The 14,473-nt window shown below is 44.3% G+C and overlaps 1 protein-coding gene across 1 annotated transcript in view; it reads right to left on the bottom strand.

Moving 5' to 3' along the window:
• Positions 1-408: 408 nt before the first annotated feature.
• TTC9 (tetratricopeptide repeat domain 9) overlaps positions 409-14,473 on the bottom strand; it is a 31,974-nt gene continuing 17,909 nt past the window's right edge. The window contains exons 2-3 of the mRNA XM_064462359.1: positions 7,037-7,219; positions 409-1,554 (exon numbers count right to left, since the gene is read on the bottom strand). Of these exons, the coding sequence (XP_064318429.1) occupies positions 1,475-1,554; positions 7,037-7,219 (263 nt within the window). The 3' untranslated portion in view covers positions 409-1,474. The remainder of the gene's footprint in view (positions 1,555-7,036; positions 7,220-14,473) is intronic.

The raw sequence follows: 14,473 nt of genomic DNA, 5'->3' as shown, positions 1-14,473 counted from the left end.
AACTTGGCCGAACTTTGCCTGTTCAGCTCTCTGTGTTTCAGTTTGCATGGTTCAGCTGAGGGCCGAGTGAAGTATCTCTGGGTACGCTCCCTTCACACTTACCACCATGGGATGAGACCACTCATGTACATCCTACAACAGGGAACAGGTCCCTGTGGGCCACTGATGGGGCAGTCACACTGGAAATGTGTTTGTGGCACTTACTAATCCTTTTACTGGCAGTTTCAGAAAACAACCTTTGAGCCAAGGAGCCTGAGCTCTTAGAAGTTATCAGACTGCTGGAGGAGGTCTAAATGGGCCCTATGGGCTGCTGAAATAAGCTCCTTAGTCCTGCCCCGTTTGCCAGCACCATGTTCTCCTACAAAAGAAAAAACAGGACACAGGAAGCACCAACACAAGGTGGGAGAATCAAGACCTCAATCCAATGTACTAATAATACTTAGCACTGTACATCACTGTACTGTTACTTACAAACATTAACTAATACATCCTCACAACACCCCTGCGAGGTAGGGAAATATTATTATCCCCAGTGTACGGATGGGGAAACCGAGGCACAGAGGGGCTGTGTCTTGCCCAAGATCAGATGGCAAGGCATTGGCAGAGCCAAGATAAGAATGGAGATGTCCCTTGTTCCCCACCCCATGCTGCCCCCCACTAGACAATATTGCCTGTCTGGACACATGGAACCCAAGAAGTACCTTCGAAAAGCAATGCCTGGACTTGTTGCCTATTAATAATTTTTATTTGCCTTTAATGAATTATTTCACAGTTTTTCCCTCACACTGTACACCATGCTTTCACAGTCCGTTCAGCATTCTGTGGTAGCCCACAGCATTCTCCTCTGGCACCGGGACAGCTCTGCAGGGGGTTTGTAGGGTGCTCTGTGCTTTCATTAAGAGGATGTTTAGAAACAGTTTTCACTGGCATTAGACTGGGAGCATGTGAGCTCTCACTGGAGACCGGTAACACACACTGGAGAAGCAGGCAGAGGGAACTGATGGTAAAAAGGCATTTGCCATCCTTTGTGAAATGACCAGCGGCTCTCTTGGTTTCTTAGATCTTCCAAGCTCCAGTGATCACTCAGAGCAGAAACTGTTTGTCTCCAACTTGCCTGGTCAGGAAGTTGTTGTTCTGGGGGTTGCTTCCCTAAGGGTATTATCCAGTCAGCTCAGGACCAGAAAGGTCCCCCAGCATTGCCTACTCCAGATGTGTGAGACTGTCTAGGAACAAGGCTGGCTATAGCCAGCCATTGTGCTCTGCTGCTACGGGGAAGGGGTGTTACCACGGTTGGCAAGCAGCCATATCCAGCATCTAAGTCTCTTTTTTTCAAAACTTGGATTCAACGAAGAGCAAGGGAGAGTGGATGGATGAGGAGATGAGGATGAGGCAGAGCAAACTGGGAAATCCACCAAATGGGCTTCTAGGAAGGAAATGTTCCCCCTTGGGCACTTCAGCTGAAGCGGCTTCATTTTCACAAGGCTTCTTTCTCTCTCTGGGAACATCTGCTGAGCTTCATCTCTGTCAGCTGGATATATCGTATGACATTGGTATCTGCAGGAACAGAGCACACACATACATGTACGGTGGTTACAACTTCCTGTGAAAGACAGACACACTGCACCTTCACCCTTTGTGCATCACCTGGGGAGCAATATGGCTCCAGTGCTGCCTGCAGGAACAGCATCAGATGGAAGAGGGTCAGAACCAAACCCTGTTGCTTTGGTTTTGGAGAACCTGGTCTGATTTGTGCTCACCATCCCTTCTGCTCACAGTCTTGCCTCAGCTAGTTTTTACCTTCTCTACAATTACTCTTGGACAGCACAACTGAATTCACACAGCTGAAACTATCCAGGACATACCTGCCTGTTGTGGAATGGCAGCTCCATTGGCTTCCCTTCCCTCAGTGCCTGCATGCAGGCCCCTAAAGATGTCTTGCATACAGTTATACTCTGCCTTTTTACCCTCCTATCCCTTTTACAGCCTTATGTTTTTCCATGATGAGCTGAATTTGGAAGAGCATCCTTTGCATTCTCTTTTTTACCCTTGCTTTCCTTAAATTTCATATTTGGAAGTCCTATCACCATGACGCTCTATTTGCATTTTCATCATATGCTGCACACTGCCTTGTCTATCCTGTCTAATGAAGTTCCTAGGGGCAGAGAACCAGTGCTTCATCCCTGTAGAGAGCTGTGGATCCCAGTACTGTGCAGGTGATAAGCCAAGCCCTCTTTTTCCTTCCAGTATTTCAGTGTATCAACACAGCACACAGAACATGAGAGTTTTGTTTTGCCTCCTGGCCCCAGCCTTGAGGGAACCTGTTTGCCCTGAAGCACAGGCTGATGTAAACAAGTATGTATCTTCAGGACAGACCTCATGATTCTGCAGTCATGGGCAGTCCTTTCTCAAATTGTGTTGATTTACTATCACGAGGGTGACTTCCCACTCACACATCAGCCATGTAGTGGCAAAAGCCATGTGGTATCAGAAGCAAGCAAGCAAAAAAATAGCCACTTTCACTTATGTATTTATTGAAAAATGGTTCTTTGCTCACAGCCTTACTCAGCCAGCCAACCAGAGCCAACTTATTTAATGTAATTTATTAGATCCTCAGAAACCAATCTGAAGTGCGCTACAGTCCAGTCAGAGGGCAACCTTGCCTCCTCCTCATCCAAGTAGTGATGTGCCCCACACCAGCTAAGGAAATGAGGAGTGCTTGAGCTTTCAAAGAGATAAGCAAACTACTGGTAACATGTCCAGCACTAGCAAGTGTAGGTATTGCACCCACCCAGGCAGCTGTGGGTGCCAAGTTTCCTTTAAATATGAGAAGAGGACATTTGTGTTGTGGCCTCAGCCAGAGCTCAGACAGTGGGAGACAGATTGTTTTCCATTGACACAGAGCTCTCCACAAACATGCCATGGGGTAGCAGTGGGCTGTGGCAACGCTGTTGTGATTTCTCAAGCTGTCTCTGGTGAGGTGGGTCTCCCTGCTGAGTCTTCTGCAGGTTCAACTGCATCATCCTAGCCAGTCCAGAGGGTGAGACTCAGTGATTAAGTTACTTGCCCCGTTTGAGGCATTCTTAATGAGCCAAGAAGTTCTGCCATTTCTTGTGTTAGACAAGGTGCACCAGCATCCTGGGCTGGTCATACATTAACATTTCATACCAGCCCAGCAAAATTTAAAGCAGCTTTTTTAAAAACAGAATTGGCTTTAGTTGCACAGCCTCCCAGAGTGAAGAAATTCAGTTCAGGGGGTAGCCTAAACTTTAGGCCTAAAATAAAATTAGTGCACATGGCAGGCAGGTGGTTAATGCCCATCAGTGTAAAGGCAAGGCTACAGTCCTGCTGTGCTGCCTGTACCTCACTGCAGTCTCTCTGCTCTGTGCCCTTCCAGGCTTTGATGGGCTGCAGCTTGGGTAAATATCCCAGCTGCTGAGGTTCACACTTTGAACGTGCAGGTGGTAAGTGACGACTGCACAGGCACGTTAGGAACTCACACCTGCTGGGCCTGCAGGGACTCGACGCCTGGCTGAGGGGACAGAGGTGGGCTCAGTGCATAATTGGGCAATGAAAGGTTGCCAACTCCCTTAGGCTTGTGGGTAAGGTAGCTAGCTGCTGATAGCACAATTTCACTCATCTGGGAGATTTCCACATGCCTGGGAAGACAGGGCAAAATAAGGTGTAGCCTGATAGAGGGTGGGAGATACTCCCATTGTGCGTTAGTTGCAAAACTCCTGGGCGGGTTTTAGCACATTTTGCTTCCTTTTTGAGGGCCACTATTTTACCAAAGAAAAATAATGAGAGCAGCACTCTGTTTACAGAAGTGGAACCTTGTCTTTGTTAAGTCTTTTCTATCAAATAGTATTGCAGCATACTAGCTCTGCATGCAGAAGTATTTCAAAGCTAAATGTAAATGTTAATGAAGAGAAGACTTTCATCTCTCAGTAGTGAGGAAGAAGTGATCTCCTTCTGCTGGTGTGGGAGTAACAGGTGAGAACAACTCAGGTGACTGGCCAGACCCATAAAAGAGATGCTGGCAAATCTGCAATGAGAATGTCTCCTGGCTCTTAGGACTATGCCTGTGTCCTTGTGCAGAGTGGTCTCCTGCTGTTTTAAAGGTCATTTCTGCTTCCCCCTGTAGTTTTGGAGCCCAGTTGCTTATCTGCTGTGTGGACATTGTGGCCTAGGTTTTGTTCCCAGGACTTCTGAGTCTCAGGTGTTCGGGGAGGTGGCTCCTGAGCTCAGCCATGAGCCCGCGCCACATAGCGTAGGAAATCTGGCTTGTGAGTGCAATCTGCATGATGTACAAACATGAGCTTTCAGTGCAGGGCCAGCAGAGATTAACCATGGGTGTTTGATATTACCAGGTCAGCTGATGGTCTGCTCTCAATCCCAGTCAGTACCTACCTTGACAATGTGGTCCCACCAGTGGGAAAGAGCTGAACAAGGTTTGAAGGTAAGGTGTGTGTTTGGCTGCTCGTGCTACACCAGCCTTGGGACACAGAGTTCATGGAGTGCATGTATGCTTTGCACACCTTAACAGCAGCTTCCCTTTCCCTTAGTAAGGAAGGTTATACAATTATCTTGTATTATTTCCACCCACTTTTGTGATTTTTGTTTGGATATAGGGTAAGAAATCAGGCCAGACCTAACCCTCACCCTTGACAGACAGTAAACAGCCATAAGGGATTTGCTGTGCTGACAGTCCTTTAGAACAGCCCTTTAAAACCCTTTGCTAGCTAATTCCTCTTTAACATTTAAAATCTCCCGCACCAAAGAGAATAACTGCCAATGATTTGTGGCAAAAACATTCCTTATTAGAAAAAAAAACCAAACACACAGAACATGACTGTAATAATAACTAAGTGTTTTTACCAGTGAGCCTAGTGAACCCTCAGATAAAGGAAAACGATTGCATTTTGCAGATGGAGACACTGGAAGTGGAGACACTCACTTATTCCAGGTCACATAATGACTCTTGATAGTGTTACCTGATTCCTACTGCTGTGTTTTAACAGCTGCATCCTTTCTACTGTATGTGTTTGCTTCTTTCCCCCGATCACCCTTCAGGTTTTCCATAAGTATAAATAAATAAGTGGCACAATGGCCTTGAATAGTCTAACAATACCAGGGAAGAGTCTCTGAGGCAGAGCTAAAGGCCAGAACTGTTTTTTTGTATGCATTAAGGGCCTTTGGGGACACTTTCTGGTATGTTTTTGCAGCAAGCTGTGGTATTTGAAGCTGTTGCTGTTGAATAAATTAGTATTTATTTCAAGAAGCAATGAGGGATACCAAATAAATAGTATCACTGCAGGGGGTCGAGAGCACAGAAATACATGTTAAAAATGGAAGCAAAGTGGTTCAGCTAAAAGGACTTTTTCACATCTGAGCATAGTCAGCACCTCAAGGTTAAGATAACTTCTTATTTTCCACTGTCTATTTTTTCTCTTGCATAGGCTTCTCCATTTCCTGGTTCTGGCAAGGGCTGAAAGCAGAAGGGCACGCTGTAAACTAAAATAGGCTAAACTGAGCTTTTAAGCACATTTGCTCAGGGAGTGTGGGGTGCACAGCTGTGCTGTCAGACTGCCCGGAGCCCATGGCCAAGCACAGCAGATGGGACCAGGCACCCTTATGGAAGGTGGAAGAGGAAAAAGATCCCAGAACACCCCTAAGTGCCTCCTCCCTAGTGCTCCTCTGGGGCACAGCCACTGCAGGATGCCTGAAGGGCTAATGCCTGTAGGACATCAACCACAGCCAGCTCGGCCTCCCTTGCCTCCTCTAGTTCAATGAACACCAGCTCTACCATGCTCTGCCAGGACCCAGGCTCACTCTTGTTTTGTGCCCAGTTTTCACTCTTCCTTCTCAGGTTCAGGCTGAAGAGCTGCTCTGTGGGGTTTTCTTTGCACATGGCTTCAGTTTTGCTTTCTCATGATCCTTTAATTTTTCTTTGAGTATTAGAAAATTATTTTCTTTCAACAGAAATGGTTTAAACAATAGTATGGTTTTACCTCCCTGTTAGACAACCCTTTGACAATTCTCTCTCTGCAACTACCTGACAGGAGATTGTAGTGAGGTGGGCGTTGGTCTCTTCTCCCAAGTCACTAGCAATAGAATGAGAGAAAATGGATTCAAGCTGCATCAGGGGATGTTTAGATTGGATATTAGGAAAAATTTCTTCACTGAAAGAGCGGTCAGGCATTGGAACAGGCTGCTCAGAGAGGTGATGGAGTCACCATGCCTGGAGGTATTTAAAAGACGTGTAGACACGGCACTTCAGGGCATGGTTTAGGGTGCATGGTAGTGTTGGGTTGATGGTTGGACTTGATGATCCTAGAGATCTTTTCCAACCTTAATGATTCTATTATTCTATTCTATGATCATGGCCGCCTTCCCACCTTCTGAGGTTGGGTAGGTTAGCATAAAGGTGGTTGCTCCAGCAAGGCCAAGTTGTTTGAATATATCATTTCTTTGCTGTCCCAAAATGAATTGTTGGGTTTTGACACGTGGATGACAGATACTCGGCTGATTTAATGGCAAAAGCTGAAGCATCCTTGATGAAAATTTTGTGAGGGAATGTCTGTCTCTTTGATCAAATTAAAATACTAACCCTTTACTGAGATGGTGGAATGCATGGCTATTTGAGATTACAGATAGAGTCCTGACTTTGCTAAGGGGAAAAAGCTTGTTCTCCTAGTCAGAAAATGTAATGTTTGGGATACACTCTTCCCCATCCTGCTTTCTTCTTCAAAAATAAACTAGGAAGGGAAAGCGAGGCAGGATCCCCTCCACACAGACAACATTCCAGCGATACTGTTACCTTCCAGGTTGCACTGCAGTCTCAGCAGTGCTTAATCTTTGGGCACTGCAACCTTGCCGCACTACGAGAGGGTGCTTGGAGGGGAGTATGGTTAAGGATACTGTGAGTCATGCTTATCCCTGTGGAAATCAATGAAATCAAGTCAGGGACAGACTAAGTCTCGGGAAAAGAAATGCAAAGGTGCTCAGTGCAAAGCCATGTCCCCGCTCCTTCCCATACCTGTTGGCTGGCGGGATCTTGCCTCTTTCAGGTAGTAGAGGGCCTTGTTGAAGTCACCCAGGTGGTAAAATGCCACTCCTGATCGATAGAGTGCCTTGAAGTTCTCACCTTCTTTCTGAAGCACTTTGAGGCAGTACTCCTTGACTCGCTCATAATTCACCAGCTCGGCCTGGAGCAGGCAGGCTGCAGGGGACAGGGACGGGGTGGGGTGACAAAGAGACAGACAGGAGAACATTAGTGCTGTATTTCTCCCTGCTCCTGCAATCTGCATGGGGGAAGAGAGCACCTTAGGTGAGGGAAATGACTCAGCCTGTGATTCAGAAAGGGTGCAGTCATACGGATTGTTTGCCAAACTCGATTGTTCACAATTTAAATACCACCGCTTCTATTTCTGGCATAGCAAAATGAAGGGATTGTGTTTACTCTGGGGGGCTGGGGGGCCGGGGGGAGAGTGAGAACGTAAACATCCCTTCACAGAGTGGGAATGCCATGCAGTCTCATGGCAGTGACTGGCTTCGTTTGTAGCAAAATCTCAGACTGAGGGCTGGAGCTCAGGAAAGTAGAAAAAGGCAGTCAAGCAGTTATCTGGCAAAGATAAAAGGAACTAAATTGGATCAAATTTTGTATTTGGCTTAATCCAAGGCTGTTAGGTTTACAAATAATATGTAACTGCCTTTTATCCAGGAGGTCCTGTATGGACTTTTGCTATAGGAAACAACAAGGGGCTCTGGTCTGTCGGAATACGCTGCTAGCAAACCAGAGACACCTGGAGTTGTAGTAGAGGGAGCAAATGTGCTAGGCTGTGTGCTTTCTGCAAAGTATTGCAACACAAGTTCATCCCACGAGGTACGTTCTGCTGACTTCCTAAAGAAAAAGGTAAACACAGTGAAGAAACAGCATGCTGAGGACTCTGTGTGCTGAAGGACAATTGTTGCATAAATGTCAAGGAGATGAAGAAAATCCCCATAGTGAGTTTCCTACAATTTGGACTGAAATAAAGAGGAAAGGGGGAGACCCTTGAGGTGGGACCCATTCGTGAGGTGAGGGGAGACCCATTCGTGGCTTACTGTAGTGCGTACTCTTGTGGGCTAAACTTTGTTAGGTGTATTGGGCATTAAGAGTGGTTTAGGGAGCACTGACAAGAATAGGACATGGTGCAGTCACACAGTCTTTAGGGAAATAAAGTTGTGCTGTCCACAAGCCCACGTGGTCCTGCAACCGAAGGCAACTTTGTGAATGACACGATTTGGGGAATGAAGACAGGACGTCTCTGCAAGGATCAGTTCAGAGGCTGGCAGTGTCAAGTGCCAGGGCATGGAGAGAAATTTTCCATGGCAGGTGGTGTTACTCAGTGTGTCTCTGGAAAGGAGACTCACTGATCCTGGAAATCCAAGTCGTCACAGTTTAGGTATCACCAATGAACAGCCAGACTTCATTTTTTTGCACGGTAACTGCAGCCTGCAGCTGAAAGGGTATGATGCTGCGTCAGGAATGTGATACAGTTCTTGATCCCCTTCCCCTGCACCCTTAAAGTAAGCCCAGAACCCTCTCTGTATCTCACTTGACATTTCGTGAGCAGGAGGCTGGCTAGATGACCCGCAGAGATTCCTTCTAACCTAAATTAGTCTGCGTCTTTGGTCAGCTAACATGGGCAGAATACATTCCTAACCCAAGTACATGTTTAAAGCTTAAATAGCTAACAGGCAACAATCATAAACAGGCTTTTACTAGTAGAGTGTTGATGGTACAGATGTGCTGAGCAAGGACTGCAGAACTAGCCCCACTGCTGGTACATTTGGTTGAGAGGCGCAGTAATTACTAACGAGAGCTTTTTCCCATTTGCTTTAATGATGGGCCTTCAATGTATTTTAACAGCTCCAGACATTAAAGGGCATAGGTATTTCAAAGGCATCTGGTCGCTTGCTATTTGACTGCCAGTTAAAAAACACATATGTTCCTAAAAGCTTAGCAGCATTTCCTTACCCAGAATTTGTCCCTTCCTATTTGTCAAACATTGATTTTTTTTCGCTCTGTTTCTAATGGAGCTTGAAATGACTGTGCCTTGTTTTCCTTTACTTTTCAAAGCTATTAAAAAGATGGCTGCGTAAATTTACTGCTGGCTTCACAGCCCTGGAAAGAGGATTGCTTTGTTTATCTGCTGACCAGTAGCATGTACAGCAGTGGCTGTAGCTTTCTGCACACTGCCAGTCTGATCCAGCCTTTCATGTTCTGTGGAACTGCCTTTCAAGCAACTAAGGGGGGTGGATTTCAGTCTCTCTGTTCATTTACTACTTGGTATTTCCAGTTAGAGTAATAGAAATGACTCTGTGAAAAATGACAGGCAGTATATTCATGTGTATTAAGTCAGTAATTCCATATTGCGCTTGCTTCATGGATTGGCTTAAAAGAAAAGAAAGTCTCCCACATCCTGCTAATTCATAAACCTGAATGGGCTTCCAGATATCCAGCTGGGTTCTCTCTGTGACTCACACTCCCAGTGAAGATTCTGCAGGTCTAACCGTGCACGCAGCAGAGAGAAGGCTGTACCACATGGCTAGCAGGAGAGGCGTGTGTTTATCTGAACAAGGCAAGCAGATGGATGTGCAGGAAACAGTTCTGCTGGAAGAGTTGGCCATTTGGAGACCCAGTGTTGGAAGGGCCTGTTGGAAATGAACCTGGAGGGAGTATCTCCCTTATAAATATTTAGAGGTGCATGCTTTCAGTCTTGGTGGACTGAAATTATCTTAATGGACTGTGATTCAATGCAAATATTGAGGCTGTTAGTAATTCAGCTTTGAGAAGTGTAAGAGACATGGAATCCTTGTACTTCCTACCTAGTTCAGTCAGGGAGAACTGTTCTGAAAACTGTGTTGCTTTTCTAAACAGACGTGTATCTCTGGCTGGGACCATTTGTTTACCATATCAAACATCTCATCACCTTCTTTCTTGGTTCATAATAGGCCCCCAGTGAATCTTTCTGAGGAACAGAGCTCACTCGGAGACTGAATCGAGATGTTTATCCAGTTCCTCCTCCTCATGCTTTATTGAAACTGAATGGCCTTGACTCTGTACAGCGCCATCTCTAGTAACTCTTCAGAAATTAGAAGGGTGCCCTTTACTTGCAGATACAAACCTATAGTCATCTTGCAGGTCTTGTCATTGTAATACAGCATCCGGTGGCTACATCCCTCCAGCTCGGAATGTAGGGTGTCCTGCTTCCCCTCCGCGTGTGGCAGTTACCCGTCATACTTGGTTATTCTCAGTTTGGCAGCTGATTTATTGTGTTAGCTTGAGCAGTAACTCCTAATTTTTAAAACCTTGTATGTCACAAGATGATGATGATGATGGGTCCCTATCTGCTGTAAAATAAGCTGTTTTGAAACTACTGGGTGAAATGTGCTATGGGGAGGGGGAGAAGTTAGCTCCAATGGAGGGGCCCTGTCCATCATGCTTCCCAGCTGATTGTTGATGTTTAAGCAAGGAAATAGGAAGTTTGGCTGGTTTTCCTTGTAAGAGGAATGTTAAGCGTAGATTTCTAAGTCTTAATTTGTGGACTCAGTCTATGTCAGCCAGTTCCATGAGTTGCAACAATTTGAGAGGTACAGTACAGACCTGGTACCAGTAGATATCTGTACTGTTACAGCTAATTTATGTGGCCCTGCTCAGAACAAGGTTAAGCAAAACAAAGATTAAAGCACCTGCAGAGCCAAAATATATCTACACCTTTAGCATTCACCAGTAGCTATGGTTAGCAATAGTGGGAAGTTTTAACTAAAATCCTGGCAGGTGAGGGGTTTGGATTCTACTTTATTGCACCCTGAATTAATGTTGAATTCCAGAGTATCTTTCAGGAAGATATCTAGGCTTGACAGGTGCCAGTGAGAAAGGATCCATGACAGCCCTTTTCTCCCAAAGATTGATTGCTTTAAATGTGTGAAACATCACTATTTTTCTATACTGATATTTTGTTTAGCTGCGATTACTAGCCACTGGTACAATTACTTGCCACACCTTTGCTACCCTGAAAAGCTTGTCTTTGCTTGTTGCATTGGTACTCTGAGACTCTGATCAAGACACTACTCCATCTTCTCTTTAATAGCCTGCATAAAGAAGTGCCTGGAGTCTCTTACTAAGAAATCCTGTACTTTTCAGCTTTCCTCACTTGTATAGCTGTTCTCTGAGCCCTCAAAATGAAGTTCAACTGAAAGTGCTGTCAGTTAGTATCTTACCAGAGAAACCTCTTCCATGTGAATACCTTTGCAGGTTATGCAAATAGCTCAGTTTGGCTCGAACTTTTGGCTTCTAAATTTGGCTGAGCTAAGAACTAAGTCTGGAAGTAGGATGTACGGGTTTTAACATGGAGATTTTGAACAATATCAAGAGCCTTGCCTACCTGGCAATTTTCACCAAAGGGTAAATCTGCATGCCAAAACAATCCTCCAGACACAGTTTATACCACTGGCTAAATTCCAGCTGTAGGCAAGGCTCAAGACCTATCTGTGTTACAGAACACTTAAGAGAGTAAGCCAAATTACTGTGCAAACAACTTTAGCATATCCTTACCCTGTGGCACGTTCTTTGGGCTCAGCACATTGTGTTAGTCATAACAGGAATTCCATTTGCTGTTGTTCTGGGAGATGAAAATGCCCTTGCCCTACAGGAATATCCAAGTTCTTATTTCACAAGCTCCTGCCTTGTTTGCAGTTTGCTATTGCCCAGGTGAGCTGGTAGCACTGCCTATTTTTAAGACTGCTTTGTGTTCGCTATAGGAGAGTCAGCAGCTTACAACTTTGCTGGTCTTTTAAGTTTTTGACTAAAATGTTCCATGTGCAATGTCTGCCTTTGATGTCTGCTTTTGGAAAATATCAGCCAAGACTGTTCAGGTATTTTTGAAAAACAGGCTAGGAAAACATATCCTTTTTTCCCTTGCTAAAGATCTCTGGTGACTGTCTCTTTGGGTTTGTCTCATGCCCTCTCATTGTTTGGCTTTGCAAACTGAAATCTGGCAGATATCATTTGTGTCAAGCAGGTACCTTCTGTTATCCCTGGGGTAATCTATAGCTGACCAACTGATAACCTCTGAAAATAAAACCATTATAGTACTGCATATAGTATTCAGTAAAGAAGCCTTAGAATTTGGTATGTAAATCCACTGAATATTTGGTCCACCCTGGGCACAATCTGATCTAGGAAAAAGCTGGGATTTGTAAACTTAGAGAGCAAGAAAATTATCTTATTGACTCACTGGTCACAGGAAGAAAGAAGAGCAGAAAGTGGAAACCAAGCTGAAAGGGGTTGTCTTAGTTATGACAGAAAGACAGAGAGAGAGATGTTTGCAAGGGGAGGAGACGGGCTGAAACATTCACAGGGACAGAGGTACAGAACTGTTGGGGTGGTGAAAGGGATGTATGAGCGGGGAGTTCAGGTCTACCAAGGAGACAAAGTCTGGGCAAAGAAGTAGAGTTAAGAGTTTGGGACAAGGTGTTAAAGAGACAGAGACATAGTGCAGCCAGTCTGAGGACCAAGAGGAGCATTTACAGCAGTGAAATCCAAGCAGAGGAAACTAATCTCCCTAGTTGTGTATGAGACCAGCTCCTCTAGCACATCACTTAACCACAATCCCATTCCTGCTCTGAATCATCTTTTTCTCTGCTGAGTATATTCACCAAGGGATACCAACCTGCAGTGCTTAAAGCTAGCCCTTGCAAATATTCCCTGGAGACTGGAGCAGGTGATCTCTGCAAGAGCCAATAGTAAGTCATGTCACTGAACCACTCATATATCCATGGGTCTGCATCCAAATGACTTCTGCTTTCCACCCCTTAGACTGAAAATCTAGGGGATATTAGATTTGCCTTCCAAAAAATGTATTAATGCATTTGGCCCACTTTCACTGAGGAATTTACTGTGAGGTGGGCAAGGCTAATGAGACTGTTCCAGACAACCAGTGGTTTAAAAAAAAACAACAACCAAAACAAAACCAAAAAACCCACCAAACACCCACAAACAAACACAGCCTGTGTTGATTTGTTTGGTTGCAAAGCAGAGAGAAGTAGCTAAACCCATTACTGCTTAAACCTGAAGCGGATATTCCCTCTTTACTGTATTTATTCTTGACTCTACCACTGGAGTTTAACAGCCTATATGGATTGCTACTCCTTAATAAGTGCTAGGTACTCCAACCTCTCAAACTCAGTGTGTTTTACAAACTGACAGTGTCATTCCCAGAAATAACAACAATTAAACTCTGCAAAATACTTTGCTTTCTGATACGATCTTACCCTACGTATAGCAGCTAACAGCTCACTTAAAATAAGTTTAAATCACAGGAAGGTGGTTCATATTCTTGCTCTGGTTCTATCTTGGAAACACATGATTGATGCTTTGATATAACTGCTTCAGGGTTTTATTCAGACATTTGATTAAGACCTTTATATATCATTGAACAGGCTTTGTTCTCATGTCTCTTTAAGACTGGAAATAATAGGGCAGACTAGGAGTAACTCCTGTTACTTCAGAGGGCTTGGCATCCTTCATGGTGATGCTCTTCCTCAGAAAAGAGAAAACACGATAGTGGTAAGTTTCAGTTTGATATAAGTGTTTGGGAAGAAAAATTATTGGGATGTAACAAAACCAACCAAACCAAAAAAAAAAAACCCAAAACCAACCAAACAACACCACACAAGAAGAAGAAAAAGGAAAAATGTTTGTCTTGGAATAGAGAGTGATCTTCTAACCATGCCACTAGTGGATATATCACCAATCTGCATGCTGCAGTCTGTGTGAATCGTGTTTACAACAAGCACATGGAGCTTATGGTGTCCACTGGAGGAATTAAAGGGGATACCATTACTGTATGACATTAAACATTTCAGCAATATGTTAGTAATTTAAATTTTAATTAGTTTCTAAATTTAATCAGGTAAAATGTTTCATAAGATGATGCTGAAAATGTAAGGGGTTGTCTTAGAATAAAAGACATCTTGGATTTAAACTACTGTAACGTTAACAGACAGCATAAAAAGATCTGGACTGCTGGAATGCTTATCCAAATTTCTCTGAAGCTGAACTTATTGATCCTGAGTGTGCAGACTGCACAGGTCACATGTGGATGGTGCAGGCCAATTTTTAACCTGTTTTAACCTGTGTTAAATTTTCAGTCTGCATTGGTGCTAAAAGGAACCATAAACATGAGGGAATGCAAGAAGCCTACACCAAGGGAACAGAGCAGAGGTGGTAAAGCATCCATACCTGCATTGAACTCCATGTGTGCTGTGCTTTTCAAAAATGCAACCCAGCATTCCTCAAAAGAGGATGTTTAAAGCATCTTTTTTTTTTCAGATAAATGCTGCATTCAGTTTCACTACAAGGCTGAGGCACTAATTAGGATCTGCAGTTTCCAAACAATCTCTTCCATGAAATATTTCTCTTCTTTCT

Source organism: Phalacrocorax carbo, chromosome 10 (assembly GCF_963921805.1).
Source record: "Phalacrocorax carbo chromosome 10, bPhaCar2.1, whole genome shotgun sequence".
In the NCBI taxonomy this organism is placed as follows: domain Eukaryota; kingdom Metazoa; phylum Chordata; class Aves; order Suliformes; family Phalacrocoracidae; genus Phalacrocorax; species Phalacrocorax carbo.
Note: the sequence above shows the minus strand (reverse complement) of the source record. Positions and strands in the feature narration are given on the sequence as shown.